General features: G+C 35.8%; 1 protein-coding gene across 5 annotated transcripts in view; it reads left to right on the forward strand.

Moving 5' to 3' along the window:
* KLHL1 (kelch like family member 1) overlaps positions 1 to 7,857 on the forward strand; it is a 275,645-nt gene extending 267,788 nt beyond the window's left edge. For 4 of the 5 annotated variants that reach the window (XM_085215759.1, XM_085215758.1, XM_085215757.1 and 1 more), the window contains one exon: positions 1,102 to 7,857. In XM_085215759.1, coding sequence (XP_085071885.1) covers positions 1,102 to 1,161 — 60 coding nt within the window. In that variant the 3' untranslated portion in view covers positions 1,162 to 7,857. The remainder of the gene's footprint in view (positions 1 to 1,101) is intronic. The other variant, XR_014880961.1, reaches the window with a different exon arrangement.
* Positions 7,858 to 13,727: the final 5,870 nt, after the last annotated feature.

Consider the following 13,727-nt stretch of genomic DNA (forward strand, 5'->3'; position numbering starts at 1 on the left):
ACAAACAAAAAAACCCACTACTTTTATGAAAAAAATATTTTGGTATCTTAGATTGCTATGGCTGTGAAAGTATTCCTAATATTTTTTTTTCAGTTATTATGTTAAAAGATTCCTCTTCAGACAGGAAAAAGAGAACTAAGAAACCAGTAGAAGAGAGAATAAACACTCATTAGAAATGTAATCTTTTTCAGGTAAAACTAGCTAATACCTATTCCATCTTTTTTTTTCTTTTTTTGTGCAGAAGTAATGTTATAAAAATGGTTAAAATGAATCAGGAATTTTAATTGCTGACAGGCATGTTTTGAAGATGTTTCATGTGAAAATATTTTGTTTACTGTATGTGGGGAGCTGAATTTTCATTTCATTCTTCAATTTAATTTCCCTTTTTTTGATGGATATTTTGAAATGTTGAAATTTGTGTATGCACTTAGTACTGAACTGTGTAAGAACAGAAGCATTTTCACAGTGCAAAGTGGTTGCAATTGGTGATTTTGTTGTAAAGAAAATGTCATAATAGTGCTTGAAAAGATTTGGAATCATAGCAAATACACTTGGACAGACACTTAATATGTAATGCCTCTGCTTTAGTAGGCAGAGTATCATTAATTACAGCGTACTGCTATAATTATTGAAAACCTCAGATGTATTACTCTCAACAAGTAAAGAGATCCAGATTCCTACTGCAAGTAATCCTTGCAGAATCTAGAAACTGTATCTAAAACTGCCAAACTTAATTGAAATGAAATTTGACTCTGGTTTTTAGTACTGAAAATACAGAATTTTGGTATTTCTAGCTTTGACTTTTCTCGCAGGGACACAGTCTACAGAATATGGAAACTACTGACATACCAACAAATCCACAAAACTGATGTCTGCTCTAATTTTTTTTTTTTTTTTTTCTGTTCCCACATTTTCAAGCAAAAGATACAACATATGATGAAGTAATTTAAAACTACAGTACTAGCACATTGTGGGTATTTAATCCCATTCATTTAAAATATTTTATATTAATACTGACAAAACACTTTGGCTTACTCTTGCATGACTAGACTTTATTCAGTTATTTCAGTTTGTTGTTGTTGTTGTTTTGTTTTAATGCAGATGGCTTCCTTAAATATCGGAAGAGCTGGTGCCTGTGTTGTAGTCATCAAGCAACCATGACTTTGTCAGCACTGCTTAGGATTTTACTGACTGTGAAATGATTATTTTTCTATCAAGACAAGAACAACTTCATATGAACATGGATTTACGCAATGAATACTGTGTTGATCACAAATTTGAAGAAGCATAAGATTGAGAAATATAGAGGATTTATACCAAATAAAATCACAAAAATTACTCATTCTGTGAAGAAGAAAAAAATTAGATTGCTGTAGGCATAAGTATGTAAGCATTCAGTAATACGTTCTGTACTGTTCTCTCAAATGTGTTTCAGATAACTGGATAATTAAAAGCATCAAGGGATAGCTCTACGTAAGAATCAGAAAGGAATTTAAGAGTGGCTTTCACAGCTTTAAGAGTTTTAACAGTGGAAACGTAAAAGTATATTTAATGACTTTCAAACTCTTGTTTGTTTACTTGTTTGTTTGTTTTTTAAGAGAAAAGTAGATAATACAATTTTTCTATTCAGGTTTGTTCTTCAAGTGGGTTATAGTTTTCCCATCTAGACAGGTAGTTATTTTAAGGAAGACAATTAGATCTTACTGAAGTGCAGAAAAAGAAAAGTCTGGATATTCAGTTTTAATTTATAGTGATTACACTCTTGCTGTACAGTAGGAAGAAAAAAAAAAAACAAAACTAACTAACTAAACCTCCAAGACTATATTTTTGTTCAGATTGTACCTCCTTGCATCTTAAAACACAGTCTATGAAGAAAAAATTGGAGTATTCAATCCAATAATACACAAAACAAGCCTTTGGCTACGATGGGGTCTTGCTGCAAATGCAGGAGTCAAAATGACAATTTCCTAATTCTTTCTTAATTTTATATTCACTTTAGGCATGTGAGCTCTAATCATGTTGTTCAGTGCACCTTCTGTATATTAAAAGCTCATAAATGGATGGAAAGAATGGATGTTACTTCAGGTAACAGGTAAACTGTGACCAGAAGAGACTATAGAGCCTCTTCTCATTTGTATTGACAGATCCAATGACATTTCAAAAGGAATTAAAAAAAAAAAAAAAAGCCCCTACATTTTATTTCTTTCTGGCACTCTTATCTACACATTGCTGCCTGATTAGTTTGACTAATTTATTACTTTCCACTTCTTAGGTACAAGTAGGGAACTGAGAATATATGCAAGTGGAATAGGCAAAATTAGACTATTTTATCAATTAATTTCTATACTAATATAATATGTGCTTCCTGTTAAGACTTGATCATTTCCAGCAGCAATGGTACACTCCACTTTTGGCTTGACAGTATATTCAACATTGAAATTTTCTATAGAATCATAGAATCACTCAGGTCGGAAAAGACCTTAAAGATCATCGAGTCCAACCACAACCTAACCATACCACCCTAACTCTAACAACCCTCCACTAAATCATGTCCCTGAGCACCACATCACGTGTTTTTAAACACATCCAGGGATGCTGACTCAAACATTCCAGTGCTTAACAACGAAGTGTTTCCTAATATCCAACCAGAACTTACCCTGGTGCAACTCAAGGCCATTTCTCCTTGTCCTGTCATCTGTCGCCAGTGAGAAGAGACCAACCCCAGTCTTGATGTAAGCACCTTTCAGATATTGGAAGAGAGCATTAAGGTCTCCCCTCAGCCTTCTTTTCCCCAGACTTAGTTCCTTCTTAGTCAAAACACTGTAATGTTATTCTACTCTGTCACTAGTAATTTTGATAAAGAATTCTGGTTACAGTTAGACAAGCTTTCCTAATACAAACCAGTTAAGCTGGAAAAAGATATAGTGTCTCCTACTTTGTACAGAAATTATGATGTATCTAATCCTTTTAAGAGCATTAGCATGCATGGAGATCTTTGCTTCCTGACACAAAGTGAACATCATTTCTGAAGCCTAAGTATGCCACTTTAATTCTTTTGTATAATAATAAGAAATCATCTGCAAAATATTTAATATTGTTTTTTTGAAATCTATGTTTGAACTGCAATCATAGTATTTCTTCTGCAAACAAACATTTATTTTTCTACCACTGTAACACTTTGATTAGTAACAGATGTTACGACTCTACAAATTTTGCTTCTCAAAAAAATAAGCTTTTGAAAACAAACCATGAAGGTTCTAGAAATTTAACTGCAATTAAATCTGACATTAATATGTAGTTCTCCTATACAGATACCTAATACATTTAAAAAATTAATTTTAATTCTATTTCCAGAATTTCTTTTTGATTATATTCATACGCAATATAAATATACTTGCTCTAATACTGACCTTCAAAAACTAATTTTTATAATTGAAGTCTGACATAGTATTTTTTTCTCTCTCTGCTTTGATCATTTTTTATCTTTGGTTTATCTTCAATCTTATTTTTATTTTCAATTTAATTTTATTCTCCAAATTTGGCTTTTAGGTGTTTTTTTTTTTGTTTGTTTTTGTTTTTGTTTTGTTTTGTTTTGTTTTTATATCTATATCTTTTCTTCTGGACTTTTTCCTAAGAAGAATTTATGGAGATGTTTTTGATGAGATTTTACATTTTCCTTGCCATTGTGTTTACTCCTTTTAATACAATGATGTTTCTATCTGTGAATTGACAGGGAATAAACTTAAATCAAAATTATATTTAACTTAAATCCTTGGTCCTATGTTCAGTTAAAATCCCTTTCTTACGTACAAGTGTTAAAAGTGCTTGTAATAGTTTGCCATGTGCTAATTGGTATTGCAGGTGCAGAAAAAAGCCAGATTGTCTCATCATTGTCTAAGCATGATACTTGGCTCTCAGGTAATCCCTCTGATTTTACAGTGTGAAAAGTAATGCAGAATAAAATCTTCAACTATTAACTTCACTGAGAATATAATTAAATTCCTCAAAATGCTCATTACAAATTTTAGTTTTAGAGTTTTTTACAATAAATATCTGTTCCTGTGTTCTTACTCTTCTCCTTTCCCCATCTCCAGATCATTTTAATGTTTCAGAGATTTTCTGCTATTGAGAATATTTTCCCACTGAATTATTTCTGATGAAAGCATCAAGTGCAAAAGTACAGCATTCTGGTAGCCAATTCCTTACCACTCTCTATGAAAAGAAGTAGACGTACAAGGCATAATGAATAATGGCTTATTTTTGTTCTTCAAAATGAATCTTCTTTGATATATCTTAAGCATTTTAAAATTTGGTATATTTAAGAATCAATATAAATTTCTAAAAATATAAACATTTTTAATAGAGAGCTTTCAAGTATTCATAAATTACTCCAACTTTGCAGAGCTGTATTTTCAATCATGCATAATTCATCATTCTCCCATTGCTGGCATCCAGATCTCTTACAGGTGTTCTTAGTTCCGAGTTGTTTTCTTTTTTTTTTTCCAGTCCAAGGGACATGTAAAGCTGGTTGAATATCAAAGGCAATATTTGCGACTCATTTTGAAACTTCTGTATGGTATACACAAATGAGAAATCAGGATCACAGAGTGTTCATAGAGCACATTTCCAACCTCGATAGAAGATTTGATTCAAGGTTAGTTTTTCTACCATTTGTAGCATCTTGCGTAATCTGGATAATATTTATCAAAATATTAGAAGAGGTAATACCGTGAGAAGTATAACAAAATAGAAAAAAACAGTATCTAAAAATTTGAAAAGAATATTAGGATTTTTGTTTTTTGTTTCTTGAAAGAAAACATTCATTGTTCCCGAAGAAAAAATATTAGTTATCCAAAAGTGATTCTTAAAATCTCAATTTTGAAAACAGCATATTTTTGAATTTGCTATACCAAGCAGATGTACATATGCTAGGTAATATGGACTCAGTGCCAACTCAAAAGAGAATCTAAATATGTAAATTACAAAATATTTCTGTTTAAAAATAGACTATCCATGCAATGTATTTGTTCTAACTGGAACTAGAATGTATAAAATACTCAGCAAAATGATTATTCTTCAGCCTTACTCTTAATCTGCTGTAAAGTTTTTCAAATTGGCACAACCTTATATTTCTAGTCTAACTCCCCTACAATGAATAGGGCACCAATGAATAGGGTAACCAGATCAGGCTGCTCAGAGCCTGGTCTACCTAACCATGAATTTCTCCAAAAAGGGGCCTTCCACCACATCCATGGGAAACCTGTTCCCGTACTTCACCACTCTTATTGTAAAAGCTTCTTCCTTATATCCAAACAAAATCTCCCCTCTTTTAGTTTGAAACCATTTCCCCTTGTCCTACCACAGACCCCACTAAAGAGTCTGTCCTCCTTCTTACAGTCCCCCTTTAGATACTGAAGGGCCATTATCAGGTCTCCCAAGGAGCCTTGCCTCATCTTCTCCAGGCTGAACAGCCTCAGCTCTTTCAGCCTGTCCTCGTCAGGGCAGTTCCAACCATTGGATCATTTTTGTGGCCTTTCTCTGAACACACTCAAAAAGATTTGTGTCTCTCTTGTACTAAGGACTCCCCATCTGGACACATCACTCAACGTGAGGTCTCAGCAGTGCAGAGCAGAGGGGCAGGATCACCTCCTTTGACCTGCTGACCACAATTAAAGCTTAGTTGCTCAAATTTGAAAATATTACCTTCATTTTTGAATAAGTGTCGCATATAATGAGAATATATGTGAGAGCACAGTCAATTACCATCCATGAATACTGGCATGATGTGGGTAAGTATGGAAAATGCTAACTTACAGAGATCCTTTTTACCATGAAAATTAGCTTTTGTTCTTTATTTCTGTTAAAAGTTGTTCTGTAAGCAAGTCATGAGTAAATCTGTTACTTTGCAGAGATTTTTTTTTTTTTTTTTTTTATAAAAATAATTTACTGTAGTTGCTACTACATAATATAGTGTTCTGGATTTTGTTTTTCTTTCTGACTGTAAGAATCATAGAATCATAGAATGGCCTGGGTTGAAAAGGACCTCAAAGATCATCGAGTTTCAACTCCCTTGCTGTGTGCAGGGTCGCCAACCACTAGAACAGGATGCCCAGAGCTACATCCAGCCTGGCCTTGAATGCTCCAGGGATGGGGCATCCACAACTTCCTTGGGCAACCTGTTCCAGTGCATCACCACCCTCTGAGTGAAAAACTCCTAATACCTAACCTAACCCCCCCCTGTATTAAAATAATTTCCCCCTGTCCTATCACTATCCACCCATGTAAACAGTCATAAGCAGATATTAGTATTTCTGTAAATATTTGGACAGCATACTTCAGTCAAACAGAAAACCTCACATGTTTTTACATATAGCATGCCATGTGAAAATCTACAAAGTGTAGAAAGTAAACGTATCAGGTTTTGGGAGGATTTTTTTTCTTTATTCCAGATCTGCATATTTTCCACAGTATTGATGTATTGAAAATGGTCATTTGTCCTACAAGAAAGAAAGAAAGATGACTTTCAATTGCAACTGAATGAAGAAATATCCAAATATTTATTGGGAGCATTCCCAAAGGCAGGTATCTACTGTGTAAACATTCACATCAGAATCAAACATTCTAAGCTTTTTTATACAAACAGAAGTAGACAGTATTTCTCAGACTGATTCATCTCATTCTAGAACTGTATTTCTCTCTGCTGACTGAAAAAAATTCTACAATACCTAGTTCAGATACAGATTTTCACATTGTAGACATCTAACATAGGTTGGGATGGAAGGGAGCTTAAAGACTATACAGTTCCAAACTCCCTGTCGTGGGCAGGGCTGCCACTCACCAAATCAGGCTGCCCAAGGTCACATATCCAACTTGGCCCTGAACACCTTTTTGGTGTTTGGTGCATTCACAGCATCTCTGGATGGTTCCAGCACCACTCTCTGAGTAAAGAATTTCCTCCTAATTTCTGATATAAATCTCTCCTCTTTCAGTTTAAAATTGTTCCCCTTTGTCCTTCATATCAGACTGTGCAAAAAGTAGCATTTCATCTTTTTATAAGCTCCTTTCAAATACTGAAAGCCTGCAACAAGGTCTTCCTGAAGTCTTCTCTAGCCTAAGCAAGTCCAGAAGAATACTTAGAAGAAACTGATCACACAACTCTTATTTTAAACGACTGTGAGTTCTATTTAGAATGTAAATACAAAAATAGACCGTATGTGAACATGTATATCTCTTAATTAACCAACAAGGAGAAGTATCATTCACTAAGTTGTATTTGCAGCTCCTGGTTACCTAAGATTATAGCTTAACATAACTGAGGGCTAAGTCTTCCCTACAAGTTGATGAGTTTAAGTAGGCACAATGTGGTTAGCAGAATGTCATAAATATTAACTAAATATTAACTTTCCAGTGCTCACCCTGAGAGTGCAACTGTTTGCAGATGTATTATACAAATTTTCCATCAAATTGATCCAGTTAGAAGTCTGAACCTGAAATCAAAATCAGTATCTTGGAATGCTACAGTATAAGTGTGTTTAGTGTGGTAAGGAACTACAGTGCAAAATAAGGGTACAATGATTTGGAATGTGTGAAAATGTGTTATAAAATGTACAAATACAGTTGTAAATACATTAAGCTGTGCTGCGTTTTGCAACATTTGCAAGAAACTTACTGAATGTTATGCTTTTACTGTGGTTATATCATATTTTGAACATGTGTGTACAGAATGCAACTGAAAATATAGAGCACAATGTTAAATTGTGGTAGCCCAGCTTTGTTTGACACAACTTGTTTTTAAGGAATTTGAATTCTGAAATTGTCACTGTGCAAAAATAAACACGCTTGTTTTTATGTGTCGCAGAGGTGATTCTGTTAAGTTCACATGGCAACAAAATTAGGGGCTTTCTTACATGTTTTAAGCTTCTCTGTACCTTATTTCTTTTATGCAAATTCAACTGATAGGATTCTCGTAAGCACTACTATTGAATTTCTCCTTAAGTCAGACTATCAGGGTCATAACTTAATGACACATAATATCATCAAAAATTCAGCCATTTTTTCTTTTGTTTTTCATCTTTTCTGATGCCATATTGGAAACATAATCAAAAACTCAACCACTTAAAAGAAATTTTTAAAAAGTCTCCACATGCAACTCTGTGGTCAAGGACCTAATTACTGTAAGAGAAATACAGTACAACTGAGTGATTGCTACTTGAGATATTGAGCAATAAGAAAAAACTCCTCAGTTGCAAAGAAAATATTCAGGCAGCAAAACAGCTAGGTTATATCACAGTTGGAATGTTTACCAGGATAAAAGAATATATTATAGCATTTAGGATAATTTGTGTTTCTTAGACCCACTTATGAACTTCAGATTTATTCTAACTTCATCCTACAGATCCAGCTGCATGCTTTGCTGTATAGGTAGACAGTTCAGATGGATGGATAGATCAGATGACCAAGATTCAATCCCTTTGTTTTCCCCCAGCTTTAAATGTGCAACCTGGAAGAATTATGTATTCTTTAAATCCACAGCTGGGAAATGTGGATCAATATATACCTTATACAGCATTTATGAGAAGACATACTAAAACATTTTGATGACGATAAACGAGGGATGCAGGACAGATAGAAGTCCTGCCAAAATCAAATTTGAATTGAGACTCTTGAAGCATGAAGAATGCGTATACTAGATTTTGAATTAAGTGATTTAAAACTCCTTGGAGAGACAAATAGTCCAGACATGACTGCTCCAATAAGCATGAATTTTGAATAACTGATATGAGAGCTTCTAAGGTGGACAGTTAAACTGTAGAACTTTTGCTAAGAACATACTTCTCTTAAGTATGTTCTCTTAATCTCTTTCTTCTCTTAATCCATTTAAGTGTTGTAGTGTAAAAATATTTTTTTATGAAAGACATTACAAAATAAGCAAGAACTTAGTATTCAGGTGAGTTTAATGTTTGAAACAAAGGAACCTTTGCAATAAAAATCACTTTTTCATTGTCTCACATTGCTCTTGAATAGCATACAGTTGAGTATTGGTTAATCTATTCAAATTAGTTAAAATAAGGCTGTCAATAGTGCCCATAAGCTACATTCTATGTAAATTCTTGTCATTTCTTGACAATGAACTATATGGTCTAACATGAGTGGCATACTAACATAACTTTTTTTAAAATAATATAATGGTTTATAGACATTATTCACTGTAGTGCACATTGGACATATAATTATATATCTTGTCTACAATTATGTATCTATGCATACGTATGCAATTATATACATATGCCTGCCTTGACTTCAGCAAGGATTTGACACTGTCTCCAAGAACATCCTCATAGGTAGGCTTAGAAAGTGTAGCACAAATAACACAGTCAGATGGATCGACCAGTGGCACAGAGTCTACTTGAGGTCTGTAGCTAGTGATGATTCTCGGGTCAGTACTGGGTCCAATCTTGTTTAATATATTATCAGTGACTTTGATGAAGGGATAGAATGTACCCTCAGCAAGTTTGCAGTTGATACAAAGCTGGGAGAAGTGACCAGAAGGCAATGCTGCCATTCAGTGAGACCTGGACAGTCTGGAGAGCTGGGTAAAGAGGAATCTGATGAGATTCAACAATTGCAAGAGTGAAGTTCTACACCTTGGGATGAATAACTACATACATCAGTACATGCTACGTGCTGATCTGCTGTAGAGGAGCTCTGCAGAGAAGGACTTGAGTGTCTTGGTGCACAGCAGATTGACCATGAGCCAGCAATGTGCCCTGGTAGCCAAGAAGGCCAATGTCATTCAGGGTGCATTAAAAAAAGCATTGGCCAGCAGGTTGAGACAGGTGATTCTCTCCCTCGACTCTGCCTTGGTGAAGCCACATCTGAAGTACTGCAACCAGTTCTAGTCTCCACAGTTCAAGAAAAGGGAAATAACAGTAAGAGTGCACAAAGGCCACAGAGGTGATTACGGACCTGGAGCATCTCCCTTATGAGGAAAGGCTGAGAGATCTGGGACTATTCATCAATGCTTGTAAGTATCTAACAGACAGGAGTCTATGAAAATCACCCCTAATGGGTCTATTATGGGTAGGACAGGACACTGCTAGGCTCTTTTCAGTGGTGCCCAGTGACAGGACAAGAAGCAGAGGGAACAAAATAGAATACAGAAAGTGTGTTAGAAAGACTACAGCTCATAGTTTTCATTTGTTCAGTATTCTTCCTGCAATCTCCTCTCATTTCTGTATATATATTCCATATCAAGAAATCCTGCTTATGTTGTATTGGAAACATATGTTATAGCCATTTATCCTTAAAAAAGCATTTTATGTCCTGTTATAAGTATTGTAAAATTATATTTATTTTGATAAAGTTGCATCTGTGACACACACACGCACAAAGTGAGTAACTGATATAAACACACACACACACACACACACAAAAAGAAAATAACTGATAACCAAACTGTCATTAAGGCTTTATTTTGTTTTCCTGGTTGTACTCTCCATAATTTAAAAAAGCATACTGAACACCCCGTTGCATAATTTCCCTGTTACCAAGATTTCCTATCTGTAAAGAATAAACTTTTACTGTATTTCTGTATTTCCTTCTCAGTATTCATGTTTAATGAGGTATTATTTCATGCGGGATCTGTTGCAAGGAGATGGGTAGAAGGATTCAGAATCTATTATAAGAAGGGAATAATTGGTTAGCACTATGAAATTAAGAATGACATAGATTATGACAACTGATGCAAAGAAAATGGAATGGAAGGGAGCAAAAAAAGGAAAGCATCATAAATGGTAGGAAAAAATACAGCTAGAGTGTTTAAGAATAGTTTGCAGTCAGAAACTTAAAAAACAGACATTTAAGCAGAAAAAGACTAAAGGTCTATAGTGGCCTTCTAGCAAGTATGCTTAGAAGTTAACTGAAAAAATGCATCATTTGAAAATGACTGCTCCAAACGTAATGCCTCCTATTGTATTATGTTGGCCCATGACATCAGAGGTGGATGTCGGTGACAAGGCAGTAGAGGTCCAAACCTTTGCAGCAACATTCTGTTACATTTTGATGCCGTGTGAGAGATGGCAGCACAAGTCAGTCTGACAACATGGCATCTGTTACAGAAGTGAGTGTGGAGCAGAAGTATGGAACTGAAATCCTCCATGCAGAAAAAAAATTGAAGCCATTCACATTCGTCAAGGCTTGCCAAACATTTATGCTGACTTTAGAGTGGATGTTAGAATCACAGAACCATAAGAGCTGGAAGTGACCTCTGTAGATCACCTAGTTCAACCCTCTGCTAAAGCAAGTTCCCTACAGCAGGTTGTGCTAGAAAGCATACAGGTGGGTCTTGAATGAGAAGGAGACTTCAAAACCTCTCTGGGCAGCCTATTCCAGTGCTCATGATCAAAAGCAGTGACTGTTGTGTGTGGAATAAAACAGAACAACCAGCTTTCAAAATATTTAGAATTTTTCTGCTATCCTCAAATGTAAACAACACTTGCAAGTTGAATACAGAAGCAGAGGGCAGGTGCCTGGTGTGTTTCAGACACCAGATTCCGTTGTGACTGAGGCTGGGGAGAGCTTGCAGGACAGAGCCCACATGGCCCTTGAGGCTTTTGGGTTATGGTGGAAAGGGTCCCACGCTGTGAGAACCCCCAGGCTGCACGCCAACAGCCGCCCACTGGCAGCTATTCATGGGGAACTCGGCTTTGGCAGCCATCAGCACTGACATGGTGATCTCAGAGAGGTAACAGAAAATAAGGAACTCCGGGCTTTTGCCACACAGCTACTTCCCATGCTGGCTGGTGCGCTTCTGCAACAGTGACAATGACAGAAGGTCACTTCCACTGGTACAGATTTTTATGATATGCAGGCTGTTCATCATTGTCAAAAATGCATAGCTAATTTAGGTGATGACTGTGTTGATAAATAGTGTTTTGTAGCTGAGAATTTGCTTTCTCCAGGTGTTACTGTGTTCATTCTTTCTGTTGTAGTTTCTGTGGAAATAAGTGGAAGACATTACTTTTGGAGCAACCTGCATAATTGTGTTTAAAATAGGCTCTAAGTCTCTCTAAGTTTATAAGGCATATCTTCCTGTAGTGGCAGGAAATTTGATTACATGGCCTAGAATTCTTTTTCTAATATCATGTTTCTAGCATTTCATTGAACTCTACAAGTAGCTAAGTAACATTAACAAATTCTATAAAACAGATTACTTATGGTCGTACATTAATGCCAGTTAAATGACAGTTCAAAAGTTACAGAACTTTATGAATACATGAACTCCAAAAAACTTAAGCCAGCAATAATTACTGCTTAAGGCTTTACTCCTTATGTCATTAAGTCCATTGTTTTACCACACCTTGTCCCATTGTCCTGGGAGGATTCTTATCGTCAAGGAACTTTGAAAAGCAGATTATCAGAATGAAAGGTCCCTAAAGCTGATGCTATTCTTTACATATTGTAAAATTAAATTTTAAATTAACACACATGATTTTTTATTAATCTCTAAAAAAAAAAAAAAATCACTTGTCCTCTTTTCGCCACCACATATTAATTCTGTATATAAAACTGCAGGAAAAAAAAAAATCAATCTGATATTTTGATCCACAATTTTACGTGGCCTAAGGATTGAAGAAATTTTATATTGTGAATTCATTATGCTCTCTCTGTAACTTCAGCTTTATGTCCATCAACCTTGCAGTTTGTGCTGCAGCTATCATTAGGGGATTGCAAAGAACACACAATCTCCACATTGCCGTAAATGTATCATTAGACAGCAAAGTATGAAAGGTTCATTGGGCTAGAGCATGAGCACAACCGTGAAAAAGAAAATGACTTTCTAAATCTATGCGGGCATTCATCATGAGAAAATTCTTGATTTTTTTGGCTTTGCCTAAGATGCTTTCTAGATTAAATTTTGCAGTTTATGATCCTTGCACATTAAAACATTATTAGGTGATGTAACCAGCAATGAAATTAAGTCCTGAATCCACAACTTCCCATTTTCAGCATTTTCTCTCAGCTTCAAGTGATTCTCTTAGTCCCGTATACTGACAATTTCTGTGCAACACAATACTAATTTAGATTACTGATCGTGAGTTGTCAGATGTGCATGAACTTATATTTAGATCTGCTTTGAACAGACATATTGTTCACAAAATCACAGAATCACAGAAACACCAAGGTTGGAAAAGACCTAGAAGATCATCCAGTCTAACCATCCACCTATTACCAATAGTTCTCACTAAACCATGTCCCTCAACACAATGTCCAAACGTTCCTTGAACACCTCCAGGGTCGGTGAATCCGCCACCTCCCTGGGCAGCCCATTTCAGTGCCTGACTACTCTTTCAGAGAAGTAGTATTTCCTAACATCCAGCCTAAATCTCCCCTGGCGCAGCTTAAAGCCATTCCCTCTAGTCCTATCACTAGTTACACGAGAGAAGAGGCCGACCCCCAGCTCACTACAACTACTTCCAGGTAGTTATAGAGAGCAATAACGTCTCCCCTGAGCCTCCTCTTCTCCAGATTGAACAATCCCAACTCCTTCAGCCGCTCCTCATAAGGCCTGTGCTCCAGACCCCTCACAAACTTTGTTGCCCTTCTTTGAACATGCTCCAGGGCCTCAATGTCTTTCTTGCAGTGAGGGGCCCAAAACTAGACACAGAGCACAAGGTACGGCCTCACCAGAGCTGAGTACAGGGGGACAATCACTTCCCAGTTCCTGC

Source organism: Meleagris gallopavo, chromosome 1 (genome assembly GCF_905368555.1).
Source record: "Meleagris gallopavo chromosome 1, MGAL_WU_HG_1.1, whole genome shotgun sequence".
Lineage (NCBI taxonomy): Eukaryota > Metazoa > Chordata > Aves > Galliformes > Phasianidae > Meleagris > Meleagris gallopavo.